We start from the raw sequence: 26,927 nt of genomic DNA, 5'->3' as shown, positions 1-26,927 counted from the left end.
TGGACTGCTCTCTGGCCACTGTCCATAGGCAAGGTTGTTGCCAACTGCTTGGGATATGGGGCTGGTCCTTGGGGCCAGGCTGCTGTTCAGGAAGGTGGTGTGTCCACAGACTGGGGCAGAGGGGGTGTTTCTTCACCATCTCTGTCCCAGGCCACCATGTGTTCCTCCTCCCACCCAGCAGCATGCAGAAATTTTGGCCAGTCCCACCATATCCTTTGAACCCAGCTGTTGGTCGTGGACTTTCATTGAGCTTTGATTCTGGCCCAACTCTGGATCCGTTTGAGGGTTCAGTATTGCAAAGGGAGCGGCAGTGGTATAAGTGCCGCCCTCCCACTGCCCTTAGCCGTCTTCAACTTCCCCTCTGTCACATTGCTGATGCCTGGGTCTTCCCAAATGTCCCCCGCCCTCCACAGGTCTTTATGGGCAGAGGTGGACACACAGCTCCTGTCCCACTGAAGAATGCCCCTGGCCTAGGCTGGGACGACTATTCAGGGAATTCTGGGGTAATTTTCTTGGACTTGGTCCTGGTCTTCTAGTTGCAGAGGGAGCACACTCCAGCTATTTTAGTCTCCTGGTTTCCTTTTCCCAGGATCAGTGCATGTGGGTGTTTCTTAATAGCCTCAGGGGGAAAAGGAATGCTTGGTGTTTTGGAAAGATTTGAGCTGGAAAGTGCAGGCGGAGGCCATGGAGCATTCTTCCCAGACAGCCAACCTCAGCTTCCGCGACCCCCCACCCCCACCCCGGGGGAGTGTCTTGGAAGGGCTGAGTTCCAGTCTCATCTTGGGGCCCGCTGCTGCCTGCGCCAAGGCTGTGATGTGTACTCTTGGGGAAAGAGTAAGTCCCCTGGCAGAGGTGGGGGTGGGAGAGATCTGGAGCACAAGGCTATAGCTGGTCGACCTGAATTGCCAGGTGACCCCTCACACACCCACACATGCAGGGGTTGCAGCTGGAGGTATTCTGGAGCTTCATGGGCAAGGGTGAGCCCTGTGGAATGTGCCCTGAATGAGAGACTGGCTGGTGGGCGGGTTTTTCCCACACACGCACTTGGGGACCATGGGAGTGCAGTGTTGGTTGTGTCTGTGACTCTAGCAGAAGCATCTGCTCTGCTGTGTGGGTGGGGACGAGTCCCATGCCCCCTCCCCGGGCAAGGGGAGCTGCATTTGATGCCCTAGAAAAAGAAAGGACAACTTTTCCGCCTCAACCTGTTTTTATTTTTGTATTTGTTCTTCTCCTGTAACTGGCTCCTCTTTTTATAATTTTTTGCTTGTTTCTTGAGGTTTGTAGGAATGCGGAGGTGAAGCTGTTAGCTAGAGGTCCTGCACTCCAGAGCCCCTTTCTTGGGGGCTTTTCCTCCTTCCACCCAAGTCCTGAGGAAGGGTCAGCGTCACCTCCCTGAGATACGCAAGATGGCAGAAAAGCAGACCCTGGGGGGATATCCTCGAATCAGTGGGTGCCTAATGGGTGTGGCACACCAGGCTGGTCTTCAGAAGTGATGGCAAGGAGAACAGTCAGGGGAGCCTCTCAGATGCAAAGACCAGTAAAGGAAACAGCAGCGTGTACTCGGCGCACATGGAACTCATTCATTACTGGAAGCAGTTCTGTCTAGAAGCATAAACAGGCTCAGGGCGGTTCTGGAGACATCCACGCCTTCCGGATCCAAGGCCCTTCTAAGGGGAAGGTGGGTCTGTCCCCACTGCAGCTGGCCAGGAAGGGGGCGGAACTCCTAGTCTGCGGCACTGTTCTCTTGTGCCCTGTCAGCAAACAGGGCACAGGAGGCTGGCTCAGTCTGCGGTTCTTCTGTTCTTATGACTTGAATGGTACATTCCACACCATTTCTCTCACACTGGTTTCTCTCTCCCTCTATGTAGGTCCTGCCTAATCATTGGACACGGACTCTTAATAAAACGGTCTTCAGTTCCAGATTCCTTCCCAGCAAGCTATAGCTTAAGTCCATTTTCTTCCGTGAAAGGGACAGGACTCCATCAAGTTATGGAATTCCTCAGAGCCCTGGGCCTGTTCCCCGGGGTGGATTAGTCATGTCCAGCAGCTCACGCCTAGTCCCGCCTCTGGGAAGGCTGCCTGCCTGGCTGCCCAGCCCGTGGCCTCCTGTGTAAAGACTGCCTGGCTGTCCCACCCAGCCTCCCTGGTTGTCTGGGATCCTCTGGGTGGGTGGCATCTTTCAAAGGGTGATAACAATCCCCCCTGCACACGCATACATGTGGTGCTGCTCTGTGTGCAAGGCCCTATCACAAATGTTTTCTCTTCAATCCTCCCTCTTTTTCCGGGACTCTGGATCCTAACTACTTCTCTCCTGGACCTTGCAATGACATTAGCCCAGGAAAGATACCATTCAGCCTAAGGAAGAACATGCTAACATCTAGAGCTTCCCCAAATGAGGAACGGGGCTTTAGAGGAGGCCAGCTGGGCCCGAAGGCTCATCGGGGCTGTCCCTCAGCATGCCTTCTCTCCGGTGGCCTATGAGGCTCCGTTAGCCAGAGGCTGTCACCAGCCACAGCTGACACAGCCCCCAGGAGTCCTCCTGTTTTCACTGTTCCCATTATTGCCATTTGGGCATTTCCCCAACTTCTTTGTTCTTTTCTCTGAGAGTCGAATGGGGAAGGTACCTCTTAGACTGCCTCCCGTCCTTTCTAGGTAATTAGAAGCAGGCTGCAGTGGTCAGGAGCTGCCAGGCAGGCCATTAGTGAGGGAAGTCTGGGGAGGAGTGGCTGCGCAGCCAGCTGCCCTGGCTCCTCTAGCTTATCCCTGTCCTCAGTAGGGTCGGGATTTGGGTTAGTGAGAAAGAAAGGACTCTTGAGACCCAGTGCGCTGGACCAGTTGATGGTGAGGGCATCAGAGCCTTCGGGGCCTGTTCCATGCACGTTTCTGAGAGGCACTGCCAGTGCAAGTACCCTCCTAGTCTTTAGTCCTCTAGAATGATGACAGCCACTGAGGGTGGGGCAGACCAGGGTAGCCACATTATCCAGCCCTCTAAGAGACACTGAATAGGCTTTTTTTGCTCTAAAAATAAATACCAGCCCTTTTTTGGTCACGAATCCAGCGTCTCAGCGGAAAACTGCCTGACGTGAGAAATCCCCTAAGGAATAGCATCTGCATGTCAGAGCTATTTTGTTCTCAGTGTAGGTTGTGTGCACTTCAAGGCCTAACCGTCTCCTGGCATCTTGGAGTCTGCCTTCTGGAGCTCGGGGCAGGCTAGAGAGGTGCAGCTGGCCACTGCGTGTGTGCAAATCCTGGCGCCCATCCCCAGCTCCTTGGGGCCGTAGGCCCAAGCAGCTCTAACTGTCCCAGACCAGCCTTGGCCTTGGGTTCTAGTTTCAGCCTCCCCAGAACCTCCAGGGCCCTGCACTGATACTTGGAAGTTCCTAGATTGCTCCCTGACCCTCTGGCCAGTTAGCTTCCAGTCAGGCTCCATTTGCCAGACTATTTTGAGCTGCCCTTTGGCCTGTGCCTGATGGGTTCCCAGTGCAGCTCTGCCTGGCTCAAGCCAGGGTTGCTTCATGCCCGGAGATTCCCACAGGACAGTTAGGAAGCCACTGGCATTGTCTTTCTGGGAAGATTTTGCCGTCTTGGAACAAATGGAAGGCTAGATTCCCACAGTGTCGGCCTGTGGTACTGCCCTACCCTTTCCCACACGTGTGCGCATGGGCCATAGCCACAGACCAGCTCTCCTGTGTGGTCCTTGCACCCTCGCTCTCCAGGAATCCTGTCCTTCTTGCCTATGGGACTTACATCTGGCAGAGAACTTGATTTTTAGACTCAAGCTGTCACCTATACCTGGTGCCCCAGGAACAGAGCAGAAAGAGCAGAAGCCCACTCACCCCTTGTCAGCAGCTTCCAACGTGCGGGCAGTGGGAGGTGCCAGCCGGGCCTGATGAGTTGCTGGAGGGGTGGGAGGCCAAGGTGTCTGCTGGTGCTGAGGCTCCCGGTCGGTTCAGTTGATGGGCTCCACACCTCTGCCCTTAACCTTTTGTCCTGTCTCCTTCCCTTGAGTTGGGGGGAGGGAGTGGGGAGGAATCAGTGTTTTAATCAGATTTTACAAAAAACTTTTAATTCTTTGTACAATTGCCATCTATGTAAAGATAAAATTTGTGTTGAGTTCAAGATTTTCATGGAATAAAGATCACACAGTACTTGAGGCCATCTTCATGTAACCCTTTCTAGAGAGTTTTGTGTGGGGGTGTCTTGGGGCTGGTGTGTTGTAAAGTTGTGCACTTCCTGTCTTGTTTTCCTACCAGTAACTCCAATACAAGGCTCGGGCCACATGAGCCAGGCGTGGCTGTCCCAAACAGGCTCCAGCACCCTTTGGTCCCCCCTGCCGGCCCCCTCAGTTCTCTGGTCCTGGGGGTCTGCTGTGCACCTCCCACGTTCTCTCCCACTCTAGGCCTGCCCCACTCAGCACCTCAGTGGGGCCCTGGGAGGATACTCCTGGTGACTTTTCTAAGGCATCTGAGACCTGCTCCCTGAAACCATTAGGGCCCCGTTGCACTGTGTCCCCCTAGTTCCCTCGTGGGCCTCTCTGCTCATGGCTGTGGGGAGGTATGAGGGCTCGGAGAGCTACTGTCCCTCTTTTATGGTGGAAAGAGGTGTTTCTCCCCAAGGCCGAGATGACAGGCCGTCCTGGCCCCACCCCGCCTTCTCCCTGCAACACAGTGTCTTCTACTGGTCAGATTTTACCCATTGGCCCCTTTCTTCCCCCAGGCCCCCCCAAAGGCATACCAGCATGGGAGCAGCTGCCCCCAGCCTCCCTTGAGCTGCAGTTTATGTTACTGAAATCCATGCTGGGAGAGGAGCCCAGCCTGGTGGAATGCCCTGGCCTCTTTCTCCCACTCCTTTGGCTCAGCAGCCTCTGTGTACCAGACTTTACCCTCGTGTATATAAGGTTCTCTTGGTCTGGGCCTCCAGCCTCTATAGTCCAGTGTTCCTTCTCCACCCTGGGGCTGCCAGACATCCTGAACCCTGGTCCTGCAGATCATCCAGACTTCTCCCTTTTGTATGTGTGACCAAGTTTCATATGTGACCCAAAGAGTCCTGAGCTCTGTATGCTGGCATCTCTAGTCTTTGGGTTTGGGACTGGGCCTGCAGTTCCCATGTCCCAGGTGTCCCCAGTCGCTGCCATTTGTATGAGGACATACGTCTGTAGCTGCTGAGGTCTGTGTCACTGTCTTGTCTCTTGCATGAAATGGTGAGCTCTTGCAGGGCATGAGGTCCCTTCTCATCCCTTTGGGTGGCACACTGCACCCTGAGGCCACGCACCTCACAGAAGCTTAGCACAGCCCTCCGTGAAGCAGCTTCCAGTGGAGGTTACTCTGCTTTGGGCATGTGTCCTCCAACACCAGCAGCAAGAGCCAGAACCCTGGCAAGGAGCTCGAGATGCCAGGCAAAGCCATGAGGTGCCTCTCAGGGACAAGAATCCGAAAGGCATCCTGGGTCCCCCCTCCCACCTGATGGTTGGTGACTTATTTTCTAGCCCTTGAGCACTTGCCAAGCCTCCCCTCCCTCTCTCCCTCTCTCCCTCTCGGGTTTACACCCAGCAGTGTTTGGCAAAGGGCATCCATCCAGCAAAAGTTCCTTAGCATAAATCTCTGGAGTAGGGGCGGAGGGAGTCATGCTGGTGCTTACACAGTCCTCACAGAGACAGGCACACCCCAGATGCATCCACACAGTGGCAGCAACAAGTCATCGGCTCCTGAGGAACTGGGATTTCTCCCTGCAGCACGTTGACAGTATCCCAACACAGGAACTTCTCTGAGGCCAGTCTCCTGCGGGCAAGGGGAGTCTGACCAGTGGACTCTTCCTTTGTTGGCCATGATATTAGCACCTCCCCTTTTTGCTCCTGGTCATCCAAGGAGGTTGGCTGGCTGGCCTGCTTCCTTTCTCCTCTCCCTTCACAAAGTGCTCGGGCTTTGGCCCATGCTGACGTCACTGATCTCTCTCATCCCAAATCATGCATCTCTGCTTCCCATGGGAGAATGGGAAGGAGTGAGCTTCAAGAGGCAATGCAGTTGGAGGCCGCCGAGTTGTTAATTTTTAGTTATGTGGCCTGGGGCAAGTCTCTTAATTTCTCTCAGCCTCACTTCGCTAATCTGTCAAATGGACATGATCATTTCAAACACCATGGTTGTTCCAAGGCAAAGCAGGATGGGATGCAGATGCTCAGGTCACTCTGGTGGCCTCTGACTAGCAAATATGGGGAGGCTTTGGGCAAGGAGGTCTCCATAGCTCAGCTCCCAGTGCACTTGGGTGTCATCTTTTAATGGAGTTGGTGGTCTGGAACTTGGTAGGGCAGCTTTTCAGGCATGGTCCCCACTAGAAAAAAGTAGCAGGCAAATGGATAGGTGACACCCAACGTGTCTTTCCTTCCCCTGTGACCAACTCCCATCCCAGACAGAACCCAGCCACCCTCCCTCTCACTGTCACTGGCCCTTCTCGTGAACTCACCCTCTGTTTTCTTCTCACTCTGCATCCAAAACCAGCTCCCAGTCTTCTCCCCGTAGCCTCACCACCATCTGTTTTCCTCCACAGAGATGGCTCCGAAGTCAAAAAAGAAGGGGCACCCCGGGAGGGAGCAGAAGAAGGTATGTGGTCTCGGGGGTGTCCTGTAGAAGGTGAGCAGTAGCCACCTGTCTTTGTGGGCCCTGGGGGGCCCCTATGTCTGACCCAGGCAGGTTCGGCTTGCCTGACATCAACCTGTCTGTCTGCAGCACCATCACCACCACCATCAGCAGATGCAGCAGGCCCCGGCCCCCGTGCCCCAGCAGCCCCCACCGCCTCCCCAGCAGCCTCCACCACCTCCACCGCCGCCGCAGCCGCAGCCGCAGCCGCAGCCCCCACCCCCACCACCCCCACCCTCCATGCCACAGCAGGCAGCCCCCGCGATGAAGTCCTCGCCTCCGCCCTTCATCACCGCCCAGGTGCCCGTCCTGGAACCCCAACTCCCAGGCAGCGTCTTCGACCCCATTGGCCACTTCACCCAGCCCATCCTGCACCTGCCGCAGCCTGAGCTGCCCCCTCACCTGCCCCAGCCTCCCGAGCACAGCACTCCGCCTCATCTCAACCAGCACTCGGTGGTCTCTCCTCCAGGTGAGCTGCAGCCACACCTGCCGAGGTGTCGGGAGGTCCCCTTCCCACCCTGGGTGACTTTCAGAGTCTCAGTTGTCTCATCTCTAAGGGGAGGTCAGCAGCTTCCCAGGACCTTTTTGGAAATTACACAAGAGGCCCCAGGGTGGGCTTTGCATGGAGAGTTAGTGCTTTGGTACAGAAGATAATGGCTCAGGTCTTCTGCTGGGCCAGCCATTGTGTCAGATGGAGAAAGGTGTGACTCCTCTGCAGCTCCCAGTCAGCAGTGGAGGTTGAGGGGACACACGCTCACCGCAGAGAGGACATACCTGTGGGTTTCAGGCAAGGCTTGCTTTGAGACCTGCAGGGCGAGTGTGAAAGTGGGAAGCACTTGGAAAGGAGGAAGGTTGGGCTCATGGAGCGCAGGGCAGGGTGATGCTGGCGAGGGGCCCGATCCCATAGCTCTGCCTGGAAACTGTCCTTGTTCTTGAGTTTGTGGGAAGCCGAGGAAGATGGGGAAAGATTGCCAGTTGGAGAGAGACAAGCAGGAGGTCAGGGTGGAGTGGAAAGGTTGGGCTGGGGGCCGCGGGGCACGTGAGCCTCACTGCCGCGCTGTTGTGTCCTTCCAGCTTTGCACAATGCGCTGCCTCAGCAGCCATCACGGCCCAGTAACCGAGCTGCCGCCCTGCCCCCCAAGGCCGCCCGGCCCCCGGCCGTGTCGCCTGCCCTGGCCCAGCCGCCCCTGCTCCCGCAGCCCCCCATGGCTCAGCCCCCCCAAGTGCTGCTGCAGGAGGATGAAGATCCGCCTGCCCCACCCCTCACCTCCATGCAGATGCAGCTCTATTTGCAGCAACTGCAGAAGGTGCAGCCCCCTACACCACTACTCCCTTCCGTGAAGGTGCAGTCCCAGCCCCCAGCCCCCCTGCCGCCCCCACCCCACCCCTCGGTGCAGCAGCAGCTACAGCAGCAGCAGCAGCAGCCACCTCCGCCGCCCCCCCAGCCACAGCCGCCCCCCCAGCCACAGCACCAGCCCCCAACACGGCCCGTGCACATGCAGCCCATGCAGTTCCCAGCCCATATCCAGCAACCCCCACCGCCCCCCGGCCAGCAGCCCTCCCACCCGCCCACGGGCCAGCAGCCACCCCCACCACAGCCCGCCAAGCCTCAGCAAGTCATCCAGCACCACCCTTCACCCCGGCACCACAAGTCAGACCCCTACTCAACTGGTAAGTGCCGCCCGCCCCTGGGCCCTGGGGAGGCTGGCGCTAGGTCGAGTTTCGTTCTTGAGAAGCCAGATGGGTCAGTTTGTGCTGCAGGCTGAGATGGGCTCAGAGCTGAGCCTCGAAGGCCCTGGGGTTCGAGAGGAATAGCTGAAAGAGGGTGATGATACTTCATGAATTGTCTTTTATCAGTTGTTCATCTTGCTTATAAGCTGAGATGACGGAATCAGGCCCCTGTTGACCCCTTTCTGGAACTCATAGTCAAGTCATAGCTCATCGTGATTCCTGCTAGGTTGGGAAGCCACGAGCTCAGAGGTGGCACCTGCTTCACCTCTGGGGGTTGGGACAGGCTTCTTGGAGGAGGTGACCAGAGGACAAGCAGGAGCTAGTTTAATAAACAGTAGGGTGTGAGTTCCAGGCATAGCCAGGGACAGGTCTGTTTGGGAACCTGCAGAAAACAGATGCTCTGCTTTTGGTGTTGGGAAGCCCCCCTGGTGGAGCTGGGACCATGTCAGAGAGAATTGGGTCAAGACTTAAAAGTAGCCCAGGGCTCACCCATGAGCCGTTCCTGTCTCCTGCTCCCAGTCTCCAGCCTGATCCAAGCTGCCCTTTTCCTGTCAGTGGTATTGTGCAGGCCATGCCCTCTCACCTTCCCTAGGCACTTGTTTTTCAGGTGTCTGACCAAAACGTTCTGGCAACCATGGTGGGGCAGTGTTCTAGCAGATGCCTCATGATGTGGTGACGTGTGAGGGTCAGGGTTGAGATTCCTGGACTTGGCATGTAGACTGTGCAGCCTGGCTTGGGGGGCGCAGTGGGTGGTGCCTGCAAATTAAACAACAAGGCTTTTAACTTTAGGCTGTGACTGCTCCTAAACCCCGCAAAAGCTGCCAGGTGCCAAGTGCCAAGTGGATCGCTGCACACCCTGAGCCAAGAACAGCTGGCTGACCTCCTTGGGAAAGACCAGTGGTGGTCCCAGCAGCCATGCAGCTGTGCCTGTTTTCCACCCTTGAGCAACGCTGGGTTTCCCTGTGGGGACCAGTGATGGGCAGGTGATGAGGTGCCTTTGGAAGAGTCAGCACTTGGGGCAGGACAGGTTCCCTCTGGTTACCTGTGCTTTGAGTCTCTGGGCCCATCTCCCCCTGAGCTCTTGTGGCCTGAAATGGGTCACAGGGGATGATGTGGGCTGGAGCCCAGTTGGGGAATTTGGGCCAAAGGCCAAGTTGTTGGCGTCCAAAGAGGCTTGGCAGGCATCCCTGGGCATCTAGCCAACTTGCAGGCACCACCCCTGAGCCACTGGGCTCCTGTCTAGGTTCTAGTGGATGAAGCCACCAGTGGGCAGGAGATTCCTGTAAGTCGTGGGCCTGAGAGCCTGCCATCATCCAGGTAATCCTCAGCAGGGGAGCCATCCCAGACAAGAGGCCGTTGTAGTCATGTATTTATGGATCACTGGCCGGGCCAGACCTGGGCAGCCCAGCACCAAGGCCAGCAAAACCAGTCACACAGGCCGGGAGCCAAGGCACAGGGACAGGCTGTTGCTCATGGGCATGTCATCTGCAAGCAGCTCTTCTGACTTCTAGGGTTAGTAGTGAGTTCCAGCTCTAAAGGGGCTGGGAGGTCCACCATAGCTGGGGCATTGAGATCTGTTCTGGGCCCATGGAAATGGGCACTTCTGGCTAGGGAACCTGTGGAGGGCCCAAGGGTGTCTGTGCTGGCAGACAGCAGCTGGAGGTAGTCCTGAAGGAGGTTGGTGGAAGGGCTGGCATGCAGCACCCAGCTTAGGTTGTTCAGCATGAGGCACAAGGCAGGGCCGGGACCAAAGGCACTGCAGAGAGGCGGCTATGTTAAGTGGACAGGTATGGCTTGTCCCACGCTGGAGCTGGCCAGGACATACCAGGGATTCAAGCAAGAGGGTGTCCACATACTGTAATTGGGGTGGGTGGAGTCGTCAAAGACGAGACTCAGCTCTGCCAGCTTGCTTGGTCCTGAGGTGCTGGCCTGCTGTGATCTAGGACTGTTTCCTCACCAGTGAAGCTAAAGTATCAGGCTAAAGTGCTTTGACAGGCCTTTTCTAGGGGCCAGTAGCGGGGCTTTCCGGGTTCTTAGCCTGTGCTGGATGTTTGGACCCTGTGGCTACCCGGGTCCCCCAGCCTTTGGTTGGATAAGGGTTGAGTGGGCTGGCCCACTTTGCAAGAACCACGAGTCCAAGACCTGTTCTACCGTTCGCGCTGTGGTGCAGGCCAGTTCCAGGCTTCGCCCCTCCTCTGACTGGGCCTCAAAGGCTGAGTTGTGTTGGGGAGGTTCCTGGGGACCCGGCCCTTGGCCCACAGCAATTGTCTAGGCAGGCAAGTCGAGCCACATGGGGACGGCAGGGGGCCTAGGCTGCCTGCTCTGTGGGGTTTTTGACATCCCTGGTATTTAACCCAAGCCATACCAGAGAACTGTCTGGAGAGCTTTTAAAAAGTATTCAAGCTCAGACTCACGTGGGACCAAAAATATCAGGATCCGCACTTCTCCAAGTTTCCTAGTGGGAACTTTTTTTCTGACACATATGGTATCAAACAGCAGGACTGAGCTCATGGCTTCAGAGCCCTGCTGCACACTGAGCACAGCACCCAGCATGCCAGGGGCTCAGCCGTTGTGGGGCTTCCCTTGGGTTGGGTGTGCCTAGAGGGGCCCAGGGCCGGCAGCCTCCGTACCGAACCTGCTGGTAAGCTCCTATCTCCTCTCCTAGGTCACCTCCGTGAAGCGCCCTCCCCGCTTATGATACATTCCCCTCAGATGCCACAGTTCCAGAGCCTGACCCACCAGTCGCCACCCCAGCAAAACGTCCAGCCTAAGAAGCAGGTAAAGGGCAGGGCTGGGCCACGGCCCCCAGGGACAGGCACAAGCCAGGGCCAGGGGCGCCTGACCGCCTCACCGGCTGCCATGCCTGTGCCATCCCAGGAGCTGCGTGCGGCCTCTGTGGTCCAGCCCCAGCCCCTGGTGGTGGTGAAAGAGGAGAAGATCCACTCACCCATCATCCGCAGTGAGCCCTTCAGCCCCTCGCTGCGGCCGGAGCCCCCCAAGCATCCGGAGAACATCAAGGCCCCCGTCCACCTGCCCCAGCGTGAGTGCCCTCTCCGCACCCAGCCGAGGTGGAGGCCCCCAGGCCTGTGCTGGATGTGAGCTTTCTGTGGGCCGGTCAACCATGCCCCACTGAGGTGGGGTGGGCACAGGCCCATGGGCTGTTTGTGTTCCAGGGCCTGAGATGAAGCCCGTGGATGTCGGGAGGCCTGTGATTCGGCCCCCTGAGCAGAACGCACCCCCACCAGGGGCCCCCGACAAGGACAAACAGAAACAGGAGCCGAAGACACCAGTTGCACCCAAAAAGGTAGGAACAGTGGACCCATGAGTGCCCCTCACCCTGACTCCAGGGAGATGCATTGGTGAGTGTCCTCAGACTTCAGGCCTCTCTCGAGGAGTCCAGACACAGCTGGGTCCCTAATCTGCCCCATGGTCTCTCTGCCTCGCAGGACTTAAAAATCAAGAATATGGGATCCTGGGCTAGCCTGGTGCAGAAGCATCCCACCACCCCATCCTCCACAGCCAAGTCATCAAGTGACAGCTTCGAGCAGTTCCGCCGGGCGGCCCGGGAGAAGGAGGAGCGCGAGAAGGCCCTGAAAGCGCAGGCTGAGCACGCAGAGAAGGAGAAGGAGCGGCTACGGCAGGAGCGCATGAGGTGGGTGCGGTCTCTGGGTGAGCGCAGGGCTCCCAGACCTTGCACTGGTGCCCGTGCTGACAAGGAGTCCCGCCCTGCTCAGGAGCCGAGAGGATGAGGATGCCCTGGAGCAGGCCCGGCGAGCCCATGAGGAAGCGCGTCGGCGCCAGGAGCAGCAGCAGCAGCAGCAGCGCCAGGAACAGCAGCAGCAGCAGCAGCAGGCAGCTGCCGTGGCCGCCGCCGCTGCCCCCCAGGCCCGGAGCTCCCAGCCCCAGTCCATGCTGGACCAGCAGAGGGAGTTGGCCCGAAAGCAGGAGCAGGAGCGAAGGCGCCGGGAAGCAGTGAGTGTGGTCTAGGGGGTGGCGGGGTGGGATCTGGTGGACCTCGCAGGGCAGGGATCCATCCACCCTTGGAGTTGCTGAGAAAGGGGGCCCAGAACCCAGAGAGGCAGGGTGCACTCACTCTCTGAGTTGGGGTGTGCAAGCAGAGAGCCATCGAGTGGGTGCTCGGGACAGGGCTCCTTGTCAGCACTATGCTGGCCTCAGGTGCTCAGGCTGGGTGCTGGGAGGTTCCAGGGTGTGGGCCCTGAGAGAATAGCCAATGCTGCAGGTCAGGGGTGGGGGGCTGGGAGCCACCACAAGGGCAAGGCACCGAGTTTCACTCCCTCTCCCCCTCCTCTCTTCTCCAGATGGCAGCTACCATTGACATGAATTTCCAGAGTGATCTATTGTCAATATTTGAAGAAAATCTTTTCTGAGAGCACCTAGGTGACTTCTGACTTTGATTTTCTGGCAAAACATTGACTCTCCATAGTGTTAGGGGCAGCAGTGGAGGCAGTAGCAGCGGCAAGGGGGTGTCTCCGGGCCTGGCCCTCCTGCATGCTACGCCTGGGGCAGGCCTGATGGGCAGCTGAGGATCGCAGAGCCTATCTGCCTTACAGCCAGCCAGACGTCCCGCCACCCATCACCCCCCCACAGGACGTCAGCTCAGAGCACGCCTCACCATGAGCAAGTGCCGGCCAGACCCAAGCCCCGAGTCCCCGCGAGTTGGGCAGAGGCCCTTCTCTCCGCCAAATGTCTACACAGTATACACAGGACATCGTTGCTGCCGCCACCATGACTGATTTTCTGTCCCTGAGGACGTGACATTCATGACGTCCTGCCTGCCAGGAGTCCTTCCCCACACCCTCAGCTGCTGCTGCCCACACCCAGGAGACCAGGGCAAGCCTGCAAGAGCTGGAGGTGGCGAGGGAGCTGGCCCACCCCCTTGCTGGCACTGACTTTGCCTTGAACAGACCCCACCCCTCCCCTCCCCTCCCCCCACAAGCCTTTAATCGAGAGCCGCTCTCTGTAAGTGTTCGCTTGTGCAAAAGGGAATAGTGCCGTGGAGGTGTGTGTGTGTCCATGGCAATCTGGAGCGAGGTGACTGTCACACGCGCGTATGTGGGCCGGCCTCGCCGGGCGAGTGAGGCCACCAACCAAAGTCAGTTCCTTCCCACCTGTGTTTCTGGGTTTTTTTCTATATATATATTTTTTGTTGGATTCTATTTTATTTTTAATTCTCTCTTCTCCTCCAGACACAATGGCACTGCTTATCTCCGAAATGGTGTGATCGTCTCCTCATTGAGCGGCGGCTGCCACCGCGCTGTGGGTAGTGTGTGACCGTGGCTGTACTGTGTAGTGAAACATAGTTGGCATATCTTTGTTTGAAGTTTGTTGGTGACTCCACCAAACTGGTGTAAAAAAAAGCTCAAAAAAAAAAAACCCACAAAAAACAACGAAACAAAAACCTACAAAACACACACAAAAAAAACTGCCTATATTTTACTCAATTTCAAACTTTATTAGTCTATTTTTAATTATAAAGTCAGAAAGCTGCATTTTCTTTCCCCTTTTTCTGCCCCTATTCGTCGGCTTCTTTGTTTTTTAACGTCAAATCTGTTTGAGGGTTTTTTTGTTTTGTTTTGTTTTTTTAACCAGGAAAGGAAGGGCCAGGGCATGAGGCGGGCACAGGGGGCCAGGGGCCACAGGCCACAGACTGAGGCAGAGGCTCCCTGCCCGGCGCCTGGCCCTTATCAGCCGGCTGCCCCTTCCCCCACTTTTTAAAAAATTTTGTAATTGGAGCCCTTGGTGAGTTTACGTGTGCCATGAGAACCCACTCTACACCACGACGCTGGTGCCTCAGTGTTGGCCAAACTCTGGAGTCACTGACTGGTTTGACTTTCATACGGTGAATATGCATTTGGTCTGTACTGATCATGGAATAAACACATCTCTCTTTTTTAATGCTGGTGTCTCCCTGACATTTCTTTGTGAACCACCTGTTGCCTAGGCTAGGCCCAGGGGGCCCTCCAGACCACCTTTGTACAAGAACTACCACCGGGGACCACCTGGCCTGTCTGGCCTGACTGCTGTCCCTAGGCAGGAACTGCCCCCACAAGCTGAAGCTATGACAGGGAGCCCAGGTACCCGTTCTTCCTGTGGACCCTGGCCTAGGTTGATAACATGCTCCAGCAGAACCTGGCCAAACTTGAGACAGTATTATTCCCCTTTGCCCTTCCTCCATCTAGTACCCCACTTACCAGAGGACTTGAGTCACTTCCCCCACCTTGCCTGTCTACCGAATTCCTCCTTTCATTTAAGCTCAGGGTTAACCAAGTATTCTTAGATAAGTGTACAACCCCCCAAATAGGATCCTCACCCGCCCCCAAGAACACACACACACATTCCTGCCCAAGAAAGTCCACCAGGTGGATACCCTGCTGCCCTGCCTGTATGCCCATCTGTATACACACCCCAGCCACAGGGTGATGGCAGTACCCGAGCGGCCCCCAGGATGTAAGATGAAAGTATATAATTTATATGTATGCAAAGACACAAAGTGAAACGTTTCCAGCACTCTTTATTAACCTACACCCCCCCCCTCTTCAACCGGAAAGGCCCTGTATTGTCTTGTGTTTGGGATCTGCTAAACCTCCTAGCGATGGTGTAGTTCAGGCATTCAGCCAGAGACGTCTTGCCCCTGCTACAGGCACTTCTCCCCTTTTCCCTCAACGAGCACTTCCTCATATACCACTGTGCTGGTTCAAGTGTGACTTAATATTTTGGTCCCTTGGGGTTCCTTCCATCTCATCCCACTCCCTCATTTTTTTCTGTTGTTTTGTTAAGAAACCACCCCAGGCCAAGTCTGACTTCAGCTGGAGAAATGGTTTTGTCTGCACCTTCCTTCTAAGGTTTTTAACTCTGCCATGGCCCTCTCCACACCTCCCTAATGGGTGTTTAACTGGGTTGTAATTAGAACTTGGATCTACTATTTAATTTCTCTGGCCATTTCCCAATCCTTCCCACAGTACTAGAAATCTTAGTTCTATACAAGAGTAAGAGGTGTGTACAAGCCCCTACTGTACTGTATGCACGGATCGCTTGGCCAATAATTATGTCAGTGAATCTGAGACTTGTATTAAACACTTTAGACATTTGTAGAAGGGAATTCGTAGACTTTTCACTTATATACTAAAGGTTTTTTTTTGTGCAGTTCTCATTGCAAAAATAAACATTTGTACTGAATATAAAATTACCTTCCTGTGACTACTGCTGTCTTTTTGTTTAAGGGCAGACCTGGGTGGATGGGGGGAATGTTCTGTAGCTGAGAAAGAAGGGAGGTCCATAAACACCCACCAGCCATGCAGCCAGATTAGAAGACTCGAGTGATACTGGGATCATCAAATGGTTGGAAAATTGATTTGATGGGAGATATAAATGAAACCAAAGCTGTGATACCAGCTAATCATGCAAGAAAAGGTAGGTGATAAGTACAGGGAGAACAAACGTTTGTACAATATAGGCGGTGTAATCAGAGACGTCTGTTTGGTTCTGAGATACACCGTTTACTAAGGCAGAACCGCATAAACCACTTTCCTTATAAATAGGAACCCATGGACTTAATTATGGTCCCAGAACGAGTGTAACGTTTAGCAGCCTCGACAATACAAATAAGGTTAAGTTGGTGTAAGGGAAAAAGGAAGGTGACAAAAATGAGTGTTTCAAGTTAGAGGAAACCAATGGGAAAACTAAACATGGAAATGACTTGTGCAGTGGTGGTGAGGAGATAAGTCAATGGATAATGCCCCGAATTCATAATCAAGAAATAGCCACATAAGCACATTTAGAGATAACTAGGTAACCATCAGAAGAAAGCTAAAATCTAATAACTTCCTCCAGGCGAAAAGAAAGGTGGAGCCCAAGACTGCTACTTTTTCTCAAGTCCTGGATTGCTGTTAAGCCAGCTGTTAGACTTTGGGCAAATGACTTAATTCACGAATTTTTCAGGTGGTCTGTAATACATGGAGGTGATAATAGTACCTACACCTAACAGAATTGTTACAAGGGTTAAATGATAAGTGACCTTGAAATGTTCTGGATCTTGTGGGGGAGGTTGCAAAACAGGAGGAAGAAGTTACCCTACCGAACTTCTCGCCCGCCCCAGCTCCGCTTCCTCTTTCGCCCAAGAGCCCCAAGAGTGACTCCACCAGCCCTGTTCTCCGTCGCCGGAGCCGAGCCTGCCCTCGAGCAGTCAGTCTCCCTGCCTTCATTGGCCGCCACCGGCGGAGCCCCGGCCTCAACAACTGTGGATTGGCTCCTGAGCGGGACCTGTCGCCGGCAAGTCAATGACCAACGCTGTCCAATCAAATCTGTGCGGGGGCAGGTCGACGAGTCCGCTGGACCAACTGGAGGACAGCACCGGGTGGAGGCAGCTGGACTACCGTTGGAATCAGGGCTTGATGAAGGTGCTGCTAGATCTCTCGGAGCCAGACGGAGGGGAGGGTCGCACGCTCCAGGACGGGGAGCTCCCGGAGTGGGGATGGTTGAGGCAGCAGTGGTTTCCTGGGCCTCCTTGGGCCGCGGCGACAGCCTATGCCTCCCCCTATCCCCAGCCATGGCACTGCCTCGCCCCCTCCTTCCGCTTCCGGACCCTCCTGACCCGCCATATTAGGTTCCGACCCCGCCCCTCCGTCTCATTGGCCCGTATCCAAGGTGACCCCCATTTCATTGGCCCAGCTCTTGCACCCGAGCCATCCACGCCCAGGCTCGGGTCTTCTCCGCCCAACGTTTGGCCCCGCCTCTCCTAGGCTCCACCCTCATCCCACCCACCCCCAAGCCACGCCCCTATCCCTTAAAAATGCTCCTGGGCCAAGTTGGATCCACCTTTCCAGCTGGTAGGCCGCACCTACGCTGGTTTGCCCCGCCCCTGTGCTCCAGGTTCCGCCCATTTCACTCAGGGCGGCCCCTCTCTCCGTTTGCGCAGGACCAGATCTCCCTCCAGACTTTGGAACCCCCCACCCCAATACGGGAGTCCTACCGGATCCCACCACTTCTTAATCCCTGTCCAACCCCTTCTAGGTCCTGCGCATTGTCCTAGCCCCTCGCATTCCCTCTCCTCTAGGCTCCTCCCCAGCCACTGGAGCCTAGTCCTCGCAGGCTCCACCCCCGCACCTCCAGCCTTGCTCCCAGTCGCGGTCAAGCCCAGGTGTTTACCTAGTACATGGGTGAGTCGTTCACAGTGGCAGTTTCGGTCTGAGCCCCCGCCTCTTCTCTCGACGCGTTCCGCAAGCCTTGCCGGCACGGAAGGGCCCCAGATCAAAGGCAGTGGGCTCCCCAGCCCGGATCCCGCCTCGCAGCAGCTGCCCGCGCCCCTCGCCCGTACCCCAGACGGCAGCGCGGCCGTGCCGGAACGCGTCGACATGCCCGAGCTGGTGGTGACAGCGCTGCTGGCGCCGTCGCGCCTCACTCTGAAACTGCTTCGTGCTTTCATGTGGAGCCTCGTGTTCTCCGCGGCTCTGGTGGCCGCAGCCGTCTATGGCTGCATCGCGCTCACGCACGTGCTATGCAGGCCCCGACGCGGCTGCTGCGGGCGTCCCCGGCGCACCCCACCCGCCTGCTTGAGCGACCCCACGCTGGGCGAGCACTGCTTCTTGACCCTCAAGGTGAGCGCGCGGGGGTGCCAATCGGGGTTTCAAAGGTCGAGGAGCCTGGGAGGGGGGCCGTGTGGAGCCAGCCCCGGGTGGCAAATGGTTGAATCCAAATCTGGGCAGGGGGAAAGGGAAGGTGTTCAGGCCTAGGGAAGAAGGGTTTCCCAGGACTCAGACTGTGCCCTCCCCCAGAGCTCAGGTCTGCGCCTGCACTATGTCTCCGCTGGACGTGGCAATGGGCCCCTCATGCTGTTTCTACATGGCTTCCCGGAGAACTGGTATGTCAGAATGTTACACAAGGGATGTGGACTGTTACATACCCGAGAACTGATATGTCAGAGGCCAAGGGGTCTGGACGCAGAAGGCTCGGGGGAGGTGGAGCTCAGATCACCAGAGCACCCAGGAGAAGAGGATGAGGCTGGGTAGACTAGGGACGCAAAGTATATAGGGCCCATATAGGGCACTCGCTAACAGGGGTTCCGCAAAGACAGATGAGGACCAGAGGGTCTGAAAGGTTGGGACAAAAAGTATCCATGTTGCGGCTGCCCTGGATCCAGGGCACACATGGCCTTACCCTCAGATTGGGGCTCCCCATCCTCCCTTCTGGGAAATCCAAGGCAGAAAGGTGAGGTCACCCAGGGTCTCTGCTAGGCATAGGGCAGAGGTGCAGCCTGGGGACCCTGACTCAACTTCCCTCCCTGGCCCGCCCGGCAGGTTCTCCTGGCGCTACCAGCTCTGGGAGTTCCAGAGCCACTTCCATGTTGTAGCTGTGGACCTGCGGGGATACGGCTCCTCTGATGCACCGAAGGATGTGGACTGTTACACCATCGACCTGCTGATGACAGATATTCAGGATGTCATTCTGGGCCTGGGTGGGGATGTTCCCCAATCCCAGCACTGGCCTCCCTCATCCCTGCCTCACCTCTACCTAGCATCTCACTTATACTGATTCCTCTGACACCCCCCCCCACCAGGTTACCCCAAATGCATCCTCGTGTCCCATGACTGGGGTGCACTCCTAGCCTGGAATTTCTCCATCTACTACCCATCCCTGGTGGAGCGGTTGGTGGTGGTCAGCGCTGCCCCCATGTCAGTGTACCAAGGTGTGTTGGGGAGTCTGGGATGCTAGGATGTACCTTTAGGAAGAGATGTGTGTGTGTGTGTGTGTGTGTGTGTGTGTGTGTGTGTGTGTGTGCGCGTGTGCGTGCGTGTCTGATGGCACTTCTCTGTCCACCAGTCAACACTCCATGGACTGGAGGCACAGTGGTGAACCTGGGTCTCTTCCCACATGATTCTCCTACCCAATCTACCATCCATGACAATACACCTAGGAGTAACCCACATTTTTTTGAGCACTTACAGGTTACAGTTGCTCTGACAAGGAGCCTGCTTGTCACAGTAACCTACACAAGCCTCCTGGGCTCGTGAAAGTGTTATCCCCATGGCCCAGTCGGGAAGTGGAGGCAAGAGAGGTTAAATGTCTTTCTTCTGGCAGGGAAGACAGAGATAACTAAAAGCAACTACGATAGCCTGAGATGTCATCACCTGTTTTTAATTCCCAGCATTATAATCATAGCTGTATGCCCTCTCTCTTCTTGTTGTTTCTTTTGGGGGGGGGGGGTGGAATTAAGTTTATTTTCACTTATTTACTTACTTACTTATTTATTAATGGAAGCACTGGGGATTGAACCCAGGACCTCATGCATGCTAATCATACACTCTACTCCTGAGCTATTACCCTCCCCCCCAATAAGCTTTCTTTATGTTGTTTCTTATGTGTCTTGGTCTCCAGCTCCCTGAGGGCAAAGGAGTTTTGTCTGTTCCATTCACTGCTGTGTCTCCAGGGTCTAGAACAGGAACTGGTACACCATAGGTGCTCAATAAATGTTTGCTGAGTGAAGTGGGGGAAATGCATCACAGCCTGGGCAGGGGAAGCACTCCAGTGGCTGTGGGGCTCCCGGGAGCTGTGAGGGGAAGCACCCCCATTCTATGGGCACAGTGACCACTTGGCAGAGAAGGAAGCTGGTGCCTGTCCTCACAGGCTCAGGCAGGCATCAGTGGCATTCGTGAGTGTTGGCATCTCTGGGTTCCTGGCCTGGGTATGTGTAGAGCGCCGAGGTGTGGGGCCACCCAGGCCCAGGCCTGATGCCTGCCTTCCCCTCCCCCTAGACTACTCTCTGCACCACATCGGCCAGTTCTTCCGTTCCAACTATGTGTTCCTGTTCCAGCTTCCTTGGCTGCCCGAGAAGTTGTTGTCCATGTCTGATTTCCAGGTGCAGTAGGGTGCAGGCCCGGGGGTGGGTGGAGGGTTGTGGGTTGTGACTGAAGCCAGAGTCCTGCTGTGTCCCCAGATCCTGAAGACCACCCTCACCCACCGCAAGAGGGGCATCCCACACTTGACGCCCAATGAGCTCGAGGCCTTCCTCTATGACTTCTCACAGCCCGGTGGCCTCACTGGGCCCCTCAACTACTACCGAAACATCTTCAGGTGAGACCAGACCCCAGGCAGAAGCTCAGGAGGGTTGTGGGGCCTAGGGTGGGGTGGGGCGGGGAGCCAGCCATCCTTCTGCCTGTCTGTCTATCTGTCTTGGTCACAGGAACTTTCCCTTGGCGCCCCAGGAGCTGGCCACACCCACACTGCTGCTGTGGGGGGAGAAGGACCCATATTTTGAACTGGGGCTGGTGGAGGCCATCAGCAGCCGTTTTGTGCCCGGCCGGCTGGAGACCCACATCCTGCCAGGTGTGGGGCACTGGATCCCACAGAGCAACCCAAAGGAAATGCACCAGTACATGTGGGCCTTCTTGCAAGACCTGCTGGACTAGTGGCCCTTGCTAACTGGCCTACATGCACCTGGGAGTTTACAGAATGTAGATACAAGGGTGGACCCCTGATGCCACACAGGTGTGGAACTCCTAAATTGAACACAAGTGCTTCTGTGGGTGCTCTCAGACACCCCACCCCCAGATGCTCATACATATGCATGAGTGCATGCACGGGCGAGCAAGTTCTTTGAGCCTGAAACCAGGTACGCCTCTCTGTGGAGCCAGATGCTGAGTGTCCTACCTCTCCCCTCCACGAGGCCCCACTCTTCTAGCCAAAGTCAGTCCCCAGAGCTGCACAAACCAGAAACTCTGACCTTTCTGTCCCTGGCTTCCACCTCCAGTCTGAGTCTTCAGCTAAATGCTGCTCTGTCCAGTACGATGCTTATAGCCACATCTGGCTACTTCAATTTAAATGCAAATGAATTAAAATGAAATACAATGGGAAAATCAATCCCTCTGTCACACTAGCCATATTTTAAGGGCTTGATTGCCACATCAGCATAGAAGGTTCTATAGGACAGTGCTGGTGAGGGTATTCCTAGTCTAAGAAGAGGGGGCGTCCCTGCCGGAGCACCTCACCAAGGGAGGACCTTCATGGGCAGGTAGGTGGATGTCCAGGCTCCTCTCCAGCCAGGCCCTGGGCAGCTCCCATGATCTCCCTCTCGATTATGACTCCAGGCCTTGTAAGGTCAAGTTCTCTCGCCACAGCCTGGGAAAGCTCCCTGGGACCCCTGTCTCAGATCCATGGGAAAACAGCTCTTGGCCCTGTTAGGATATGTGAGATTCTGGACTCCACACGGGAAGGGACTGGCTCCCTGAATGGCCATCTGGGGTCTGAGGCCTGTTTCTCTAGTTTCTGGAATCCTCTACTCTAAATTAATCACAGTTTCTGCTCATTCTTTCTGGGGACTCCTCCCTCCAGCCTCTAAATGACAGCCGTACAAGTGGAGGATGAGCCTAGCCCAGACTGGTCACAGCATTAACTTCTATCTCCCAGCCTTTGCCTGGCCTTTGGGAACACTGTCATGACTCGCAGCCTCATGATGAGTCAGTCTGGGGACCCAGCGGACCTCAGAAATACATTCTCTTATCTCTGAGATGGGCCTGTCTGGCCAAAGCCTGCCTACTGGTCCCCCGCCTCTGCCCTCCCTTGTTCCCGACATAAAATCCTTTCACTCATTATGTGTGTCAGGAGCTGGGGATAGAGTGTGAACCAGGACACAGCCCCTATTCTGGAGTTAACAGAGAATAGGCATAGAGAGCTATGTGATGTGTGATAGGGCCCAGGAAAGGCTTCTCTGGCTGGGGGACAGAATTTTCATGAGTGGGAGGCAGTAAATAGGAAGGTCAGAGGCTGGACTAAGATTGGGCTACTGGAGTATCAACATGGAGAAAAGTGGCTGCTAGGATAGAGCAAACGAGGAGTAGCACGGAAGAAGAGGCCACAGCCAGACCGCCAGGGGCTTCGAAGAGTTTGGATTTGATTCTCAAGGGGAGCCAGGGGAGGGTTTTCAGCAGGGGAGGGACATGGTTTGCATTTTGAGAAGTTCCCTGTGGCGGCTGAACAGCCCTACGCAAGACTGAGAGCTAGGATACAGGCCCAGTGCTGCGTACGGCATCAGAACTAGACAGTCCCTCGGGCCCGACCCATTCTCACCCCCAGCCAGAGTGGGAGCAGTACCCTCTCTAAGGCCGGGAAGATGGGCGAGAGGAGGAGGGAACCCGAGACCTCAGTCTGGGGCGAAGCTTGCTTGCAGGATGAGGATGGTGTGTCCGGGGGGGCGATGGGTCTGGTGACCGTTGCCAAGGTGACGGGGAAAGGGCTGATGGTTGACCGGAACGGGTAGTGGTTGTCTGGGTGACCAGAGGGGCCCAGGCGAAGGCTGACGGGAGGCCTCGGAGAGTTACCGGGGAGACAGGGTCCGCTGACGGTTGCCAAGGTAACGAGAAGGCGCTGTGTTCCGCCTCCGCGGCTGCAGGCGGGAGAAATGCAGTGCGGTGGGGTGGGGAGGAAGGGAAGCGATCGATTTGATTGGGGGGAGTCCTGGCAATTAAGCCAATAGCGACTCGTAGCTCGGCTGAAGCCCGTCCTCCCAACCTGAACCAATCCGGGCGCGTCTTTCTTCCGGCCGAGGGGCTCCGAGAGCGCATCACTTCGCAAGGGAGCCTGCACCCTGAGGGTTTGGACTCGGACAGCTCCGGCTGAGGCCCCTCCCAGGCTCAGCCTCTCCCTCTTGCTGCTCTGAGCTCCCGCCTCCAGACCACCTTCCATCGTTTACTCCCTCTACATTCATTCATGCATGCATTCATTCATTCATTCATTCACACACGCACTCATTTACTTGTCCCTGTTACCAGTTCTAGGCCGGGGCCGCGCACCAGAGGAGGGACGGGAGAGAAGAAGCCGGGTCGATACTCCCAGCCCTATGTGGTCAGGCCCCAGTGGAATAAGGAAATTGGGGGGAGAGGGCAGACTGCTTGGAGGAGGTGGACTTAGAGCTCAACCTGACAAGAATGTGCCCCAATCCACGGAAGCTTCCCATTCACGAGTGATTTAGCATTTCTGTGAGACCGGGAGGAAAGTTTGGAAGAGGAAGAAGTGGAATTGCAAAGGGCTTCGAACACCAGGCCAGGAGCTTGATCCCCAATGTGATGGGGGCCCCAGGGGAAGGTCCGGGACATATCTGTGTATCTGGAATACTACTTGGGGGTTGGTGAGGGGGCAGGACTAGGGGGGAAGTGTGAGGTTGGGGAGGCCTGGAAGGCGGATGGACATAGTCCAGGCAGTAGAGGATGAGGTCCAAGTCCAGGCACTTGGGGGAGGAGCAGATACACAGGGAAGGCCAGAAACAGGTTTAGAGTATGTTCAATCTGTTGTGGCTGGATCCCTGAGGCAGGAACATAGAAGCCTCTAACGGGTTAAAGATGAATGGTCCCAGCAAGCATCAGCGTGTGGTGGGACAGAAGGTCAGTGAAGCTGGGAGAGAGAGTGAAGTCTCCCGAGAACAGAGTGGAGAACAAGACTGGAGACTGAGCCCTGGAGACCCCCTCAACATCTAAGGGACAGGCAGAGGAGAGAGACCTGGGGGGCGGGGCAGACAGGTGTGAGAGGACTGAGCCATGTAGATCATGAGGGAGGAAACCTGAGAGTGGGGGCTGAGGACAGCAGGCTTGCATACTCTGAGTGCAGTTAAGCAGGGATGGGAGGTAAGACTAGGGACTCCAGTCGGGAGCCTGGAGGGAACAACTGGCACATTCAAATGGGGCAATTTGAGGCAGGGCTGCTACAGGGATCATATACAGTGGGCAGGGTTTGGGGAAAACATCAGGGATCGGTAAGCACTCCTGGAGAGCCATTACCATCTCTGGGTCCCCCTGACTGGGAAAAGGGAAGGAAGGGTGTTAGCAGAGCCCAGAGAGAGGTTTGTGTGAACAGGGCCTTTGGTCAAGAGACACAGTGAGTCAAAGTGGTGACCCTACAGGGAAAGATACAGGAGGATTAATATCCTGTTCGCTCCCCTCATCCCCACTTCACCTTCTACCAGTGCCTCCTATTGGCCACACCCAGCTGGAAGCCAGAGTACAAGGATGTCCACTGATACAGCCTGTAGAGGTCAGCCTCTTGGGGCGGAGAACAGTGGAGCAGGGAAGAACAGAGCCAGTGGCAGGGGGGTGAGAGGTGGGGAAGAGGAGCTTGGGGAAGGGGTGTGTGTGTGAGATGAGCACTTGCTGCAGATTTCACTTTATCACGGAAGACACCTCGACCTGTGGCCAAGGGGGGAAGTAATGAAAAGCCCAGGGAGGTGCTCCCCTTCTCCGAAGCAGGAGGCGGCCAGGGGAGTGGGGAGAGACAAATATCACACCTGTGGGGAAGAAGGAAGGCAAGTTTCAGGAGCCAGGGAGGCACAGAGGCAGTTAAAGGACATCAGAGTGTCAAAGTTCAGAGGTGAGCAGGTGGAGATGGGTTCCTGGGTGAGGCCATGGGCAAGGAAGGTTGGAGTGGTCTGGGCCCAGGTCTTATGAGGCCAAGATATCCACTGGATGTTCTGCCCAGTGGAGGGTCTTACAGCAGGGAACACCCCACCCCGGCCAAAAGGATGGGGTATGGCCTCCCCTCTTCTGCCTAGAGCTGTAGAGCCAGTAGGTACTTGATTTGACATGCGTTCCCTTCCTTTCACTCCCCTTTCTTCCACATTCAGTCCTCACACCACTCCTCCTCCAGGAAGCCCCAGCAGCCCCCATCCCTTCCTCTGATCAAGCCCTGATCTAATGGAAGCCAGACATGTCTGTGTTCAGACAGGGACATCTCAAAGGCTGGCTCTGTGCAGCTTCAGGTTCCAGCTTCTGGGTCTTGCTCTTCCCCTGAGCTGTGTTGGGCACATTCATTCATTCAACTGACAAGTATTTTACCCCCTGGATGTCAGGCACTATGTTAGATATTGGGGATGCAGCAGTGAGCAAGACAGAGGCGCACAGAGCTCAGAATGATCCTATGTAGGAGACACGTAGGATCACAAGGTAGGGTAGGAGCTGAGATGGAAGGGACCATGAGAGCCAGAGGAGACCATGGAAAACCTCGGAAGTTTCCCTGGGAGAAGAAATGACAGACCTTCCGGTGTTATCTTTTCCAGCCTTGATCAGATCAGCTCCCCTGTGCTGAAACCCTCCAGCGGTGTCTACTGTGCTTTTGATATAATCCCAGACCCTCTGGCCCCTTGGAACTTGGCCCCGTCATCTTCCTTCACTTCCCACCCCTTGCTCACTCTGCACCCAGCACCCTGGCCTCTTTGCTGTTCCTCTTATCCACCCACTCTTTCCTCCTCTGGGCCTTTGCACTTTCTGTTCCCTCTCCCTGGAACGTGCTTCCAGAGTGTTTGCCTCGATAACTTGTTCTCTTCCTCCAGGTCTTAGTTCTAATGTTCGCTTGTCAGTGAGGCCTGTCTTGACCCCCTACACTGAAATCTCTCCATCTCTGTCTCACTTGCTGGTTTTTATTTGTTTGTCTTCTTGTTTCTTATCTGTCTCCCCTATCAGAGCAGGAAATGGCTGTCTTTGTCACCTCTACCTATAATAGGGTCTTACACCAAGTATTTACTCAGTATATGTTTGTTGAATGACTGAATGAAGTGAGGGGAGCTGGCGGGTCAGAGTGAGCCGCCAGGTGAAAGGAGTCTTCTGAGTATGAGAAAGGCATTCCTGGCAGTGGGCACAGCCTATGCAAAGACTGGGAAGGCTGGGAGACAGGGAAGGAAAACTGGCGATGTGAGGAGGATGTCACTCTGGATAATGGGGAGCCATGGAGGATTTGAGTGTGAGAGGGCTCCAGAGAGGTAGCAGCCAGGACAGCTGGCTGGGTCTGCAGCCCACAGCCCCTGGGGTCCAGCCTTCCCACTCTTGCCCAGGCCCCAGACCCGGCAGCCCTCCCTCCTGCCAGTTCTTGTTGGGCTCCCATGGCCCACTGCTGGGGCATGAGGGCCTGCTCCCAGCTTCCGTGTATAGAGAACGGGACTGTGGTCCCAAGAGGACAAGCTAAGGGCACGTTCTCAGGTTCCTGGTCAGCGGGCCTGGGCCCAGCAGCTGTGTCTTGGCCTGGCCCCAGGTCCCGCATCCCTGGGGACTGAGCTCATTGAGGAGAAATGCAGTCCCTGGCCAAGGCGGCAGGCAGGCAGGGGCAGGGGAGACGGCTCAAGCCCACCCCTACCCCCACCACATTGGGAACTGGGCGGCTGCCTGCTGCAAAGTCGTGGGAATGATTGCTCTGACTGTCCTGTCCTCCAAGGATCCAGACACCTTGGGCTATTCCTGCCACCAGGGCTGGAAGGCAGAGCAGAAACCTGGAGAGGGGACCCTCAACTTCTGCCTTGCTGAGTGGGTGCCCTTGGAGTTGTGGGGGCTTCAGAAAGGGACTGGCACACAGTAGGGGCTTTGTATACGTAATTTCCTTTTGTCCCCACTCCCCCCCATGCTGTACTCAGCCTGCGTTTTCACCATTACTGCTCTCTCTCCGTTTCTGTCTGCCGCAGGTCATTGGATCAGCAGAGTTGCAGGCTTTGGACTTCCTGCCAAGCAAAATGCGTGTACAGGTTCTTGGTTGCTCCTTGTAATGGGGAGTTCAGCACCTCTTAGAGCAGCTATTCCAGCAGAA

General features: G+C 55.9%; 2 protein-coding genes across 11 annotated transcripts in view; both read left to right on the top strand.

Moving 5' to 3' along the window:
• Positions 1–14,276, top strand: part of BRD4 (bromodomain containing 4) — an 81,720-nt gene extending 67,444 nt beyond the window's left edge. For 4 of the 9 annotated variants that reach the window (XM_064479944.1, XM_064479942.1, XM_064479940.1 and 1 more), the window contains exons 12-19: positions 6,541–6,593; positions 6,720–7,098; positions 7,704–8,300; positions 11,026–11,400; positions 11,534–11,664; positions 11,807–12,012; positions 12,095–12,332; positions 12,680–14,276. In XM_064479944.1, the coding sequence (XP_064336014.1) occupies positions 6,541–6,593; positions 6,720–7,098; positions 7,704–8,300; positions 11,026–11,400; positions 11,534–11,664; positions 11,807–12,012; positions 12,095–12,332; positions 12,680–12,748 (2,048 nt within the window). In that variant the 3' untranslated portion in view covers positions 12,749–14,276. Of the gene's footprint in view, positions 1–1,868; positions 4,154–6,540; positions 6,594–6,719; positions 7,099–7,703; positions 8,301–9,149; positions 9,344–11,025; positions 11,401–11,533; positions 11,665–11,806; positions 12,013–12,094; positions 12,333–12,679 lie in introns of those variants that run through there. The other 5 variants (XM_064479945.1, XM_064479943.1, XM_064479946.1 and 2 more) reach the window with 5 other exon arrangements.
• Positions 14,277–16,490: 2,214 nt separating this feature from the next.
• Positions 16,491–21,233, top strand: EPHX3 (epoxide hydrolase 3). 2 transcript variants are annotated; one of them, XM_031437478.2, is made up of 8 exons: positions 16,491–16,777; positions 17,434–17,974; positions 18,152–18,237; positions 18,674–18,831; positions 18,934–19,062; positions 20,129–20,232; positions 20,311–20,447; positions 20,557–21,233. In XM_031437478.2, exons 2-8 carry the CDS (start codon positions 17,732–17,734, stop codon positions 20,780–20,782), a joined length of 1,083 nt encoding a protein of 360 aa, XP_031293338.1. In that variant the 5' UTR covers positions 16,491–16,777; positions 17,434–17,731; the 3' UTR covers positions 20,783–21,233. The 2 variants fall into 2 exon arrangements, with proteins under 2 accessions (XP_031293338.1, XP_031293339.1); XM_031437479.2 differs by lacking the exon at positions 16,491–16,777 and having other exon boundaries at positions 17,157–17,974; positions 20,579–21,233.
• The last annotated feature ends 5,694 nt before the right edge of the window (positions 21,234–26,927 follow it).

The sequence above is a fragment of the Camelus dromedarius genome, chromosome 27 (genome assembly GCF_036321535.1).
Source record: "Camelus dromedarius isolate mCamDro1 chromosome 27, mCamDro1.pat, whole genome shotgun sequence".
NCBI lineage: Eukaryota > Metazoa > Chordata > Mammalia > Artiodactyla > Camelidae > Camelus > Camelus dromedarius.
The sequence above is the reverse complement of the archived record's forward strand: the minus strand, read 5'-3'. Positions and strand labels throughout refer to the sequence as shown.

Coding starts and splice junctions, on each gene's coding strand:
- EPHX3 (XM_031437478.2), top strand. CDS start 17,732: ATGCCCGAGCTGGTGGTGACAGCGCTGCTGGCGCCGTCGCGCCTCACT. Junction 18,238..18,673: donor CATGGCTTCCCGGAGAACTG/GTATGTCAGAAT, acceptor CCCGCCCGGCAG/GTTCTCCTGGCGCTACCAGC. Junction 18,832..18,933: donor GGATGTCATTCTGGGCCTGG/GTGGGGATGTTC, acceptor CCCCCCCACCAG/GTTACCCCAAATGCATCCTC.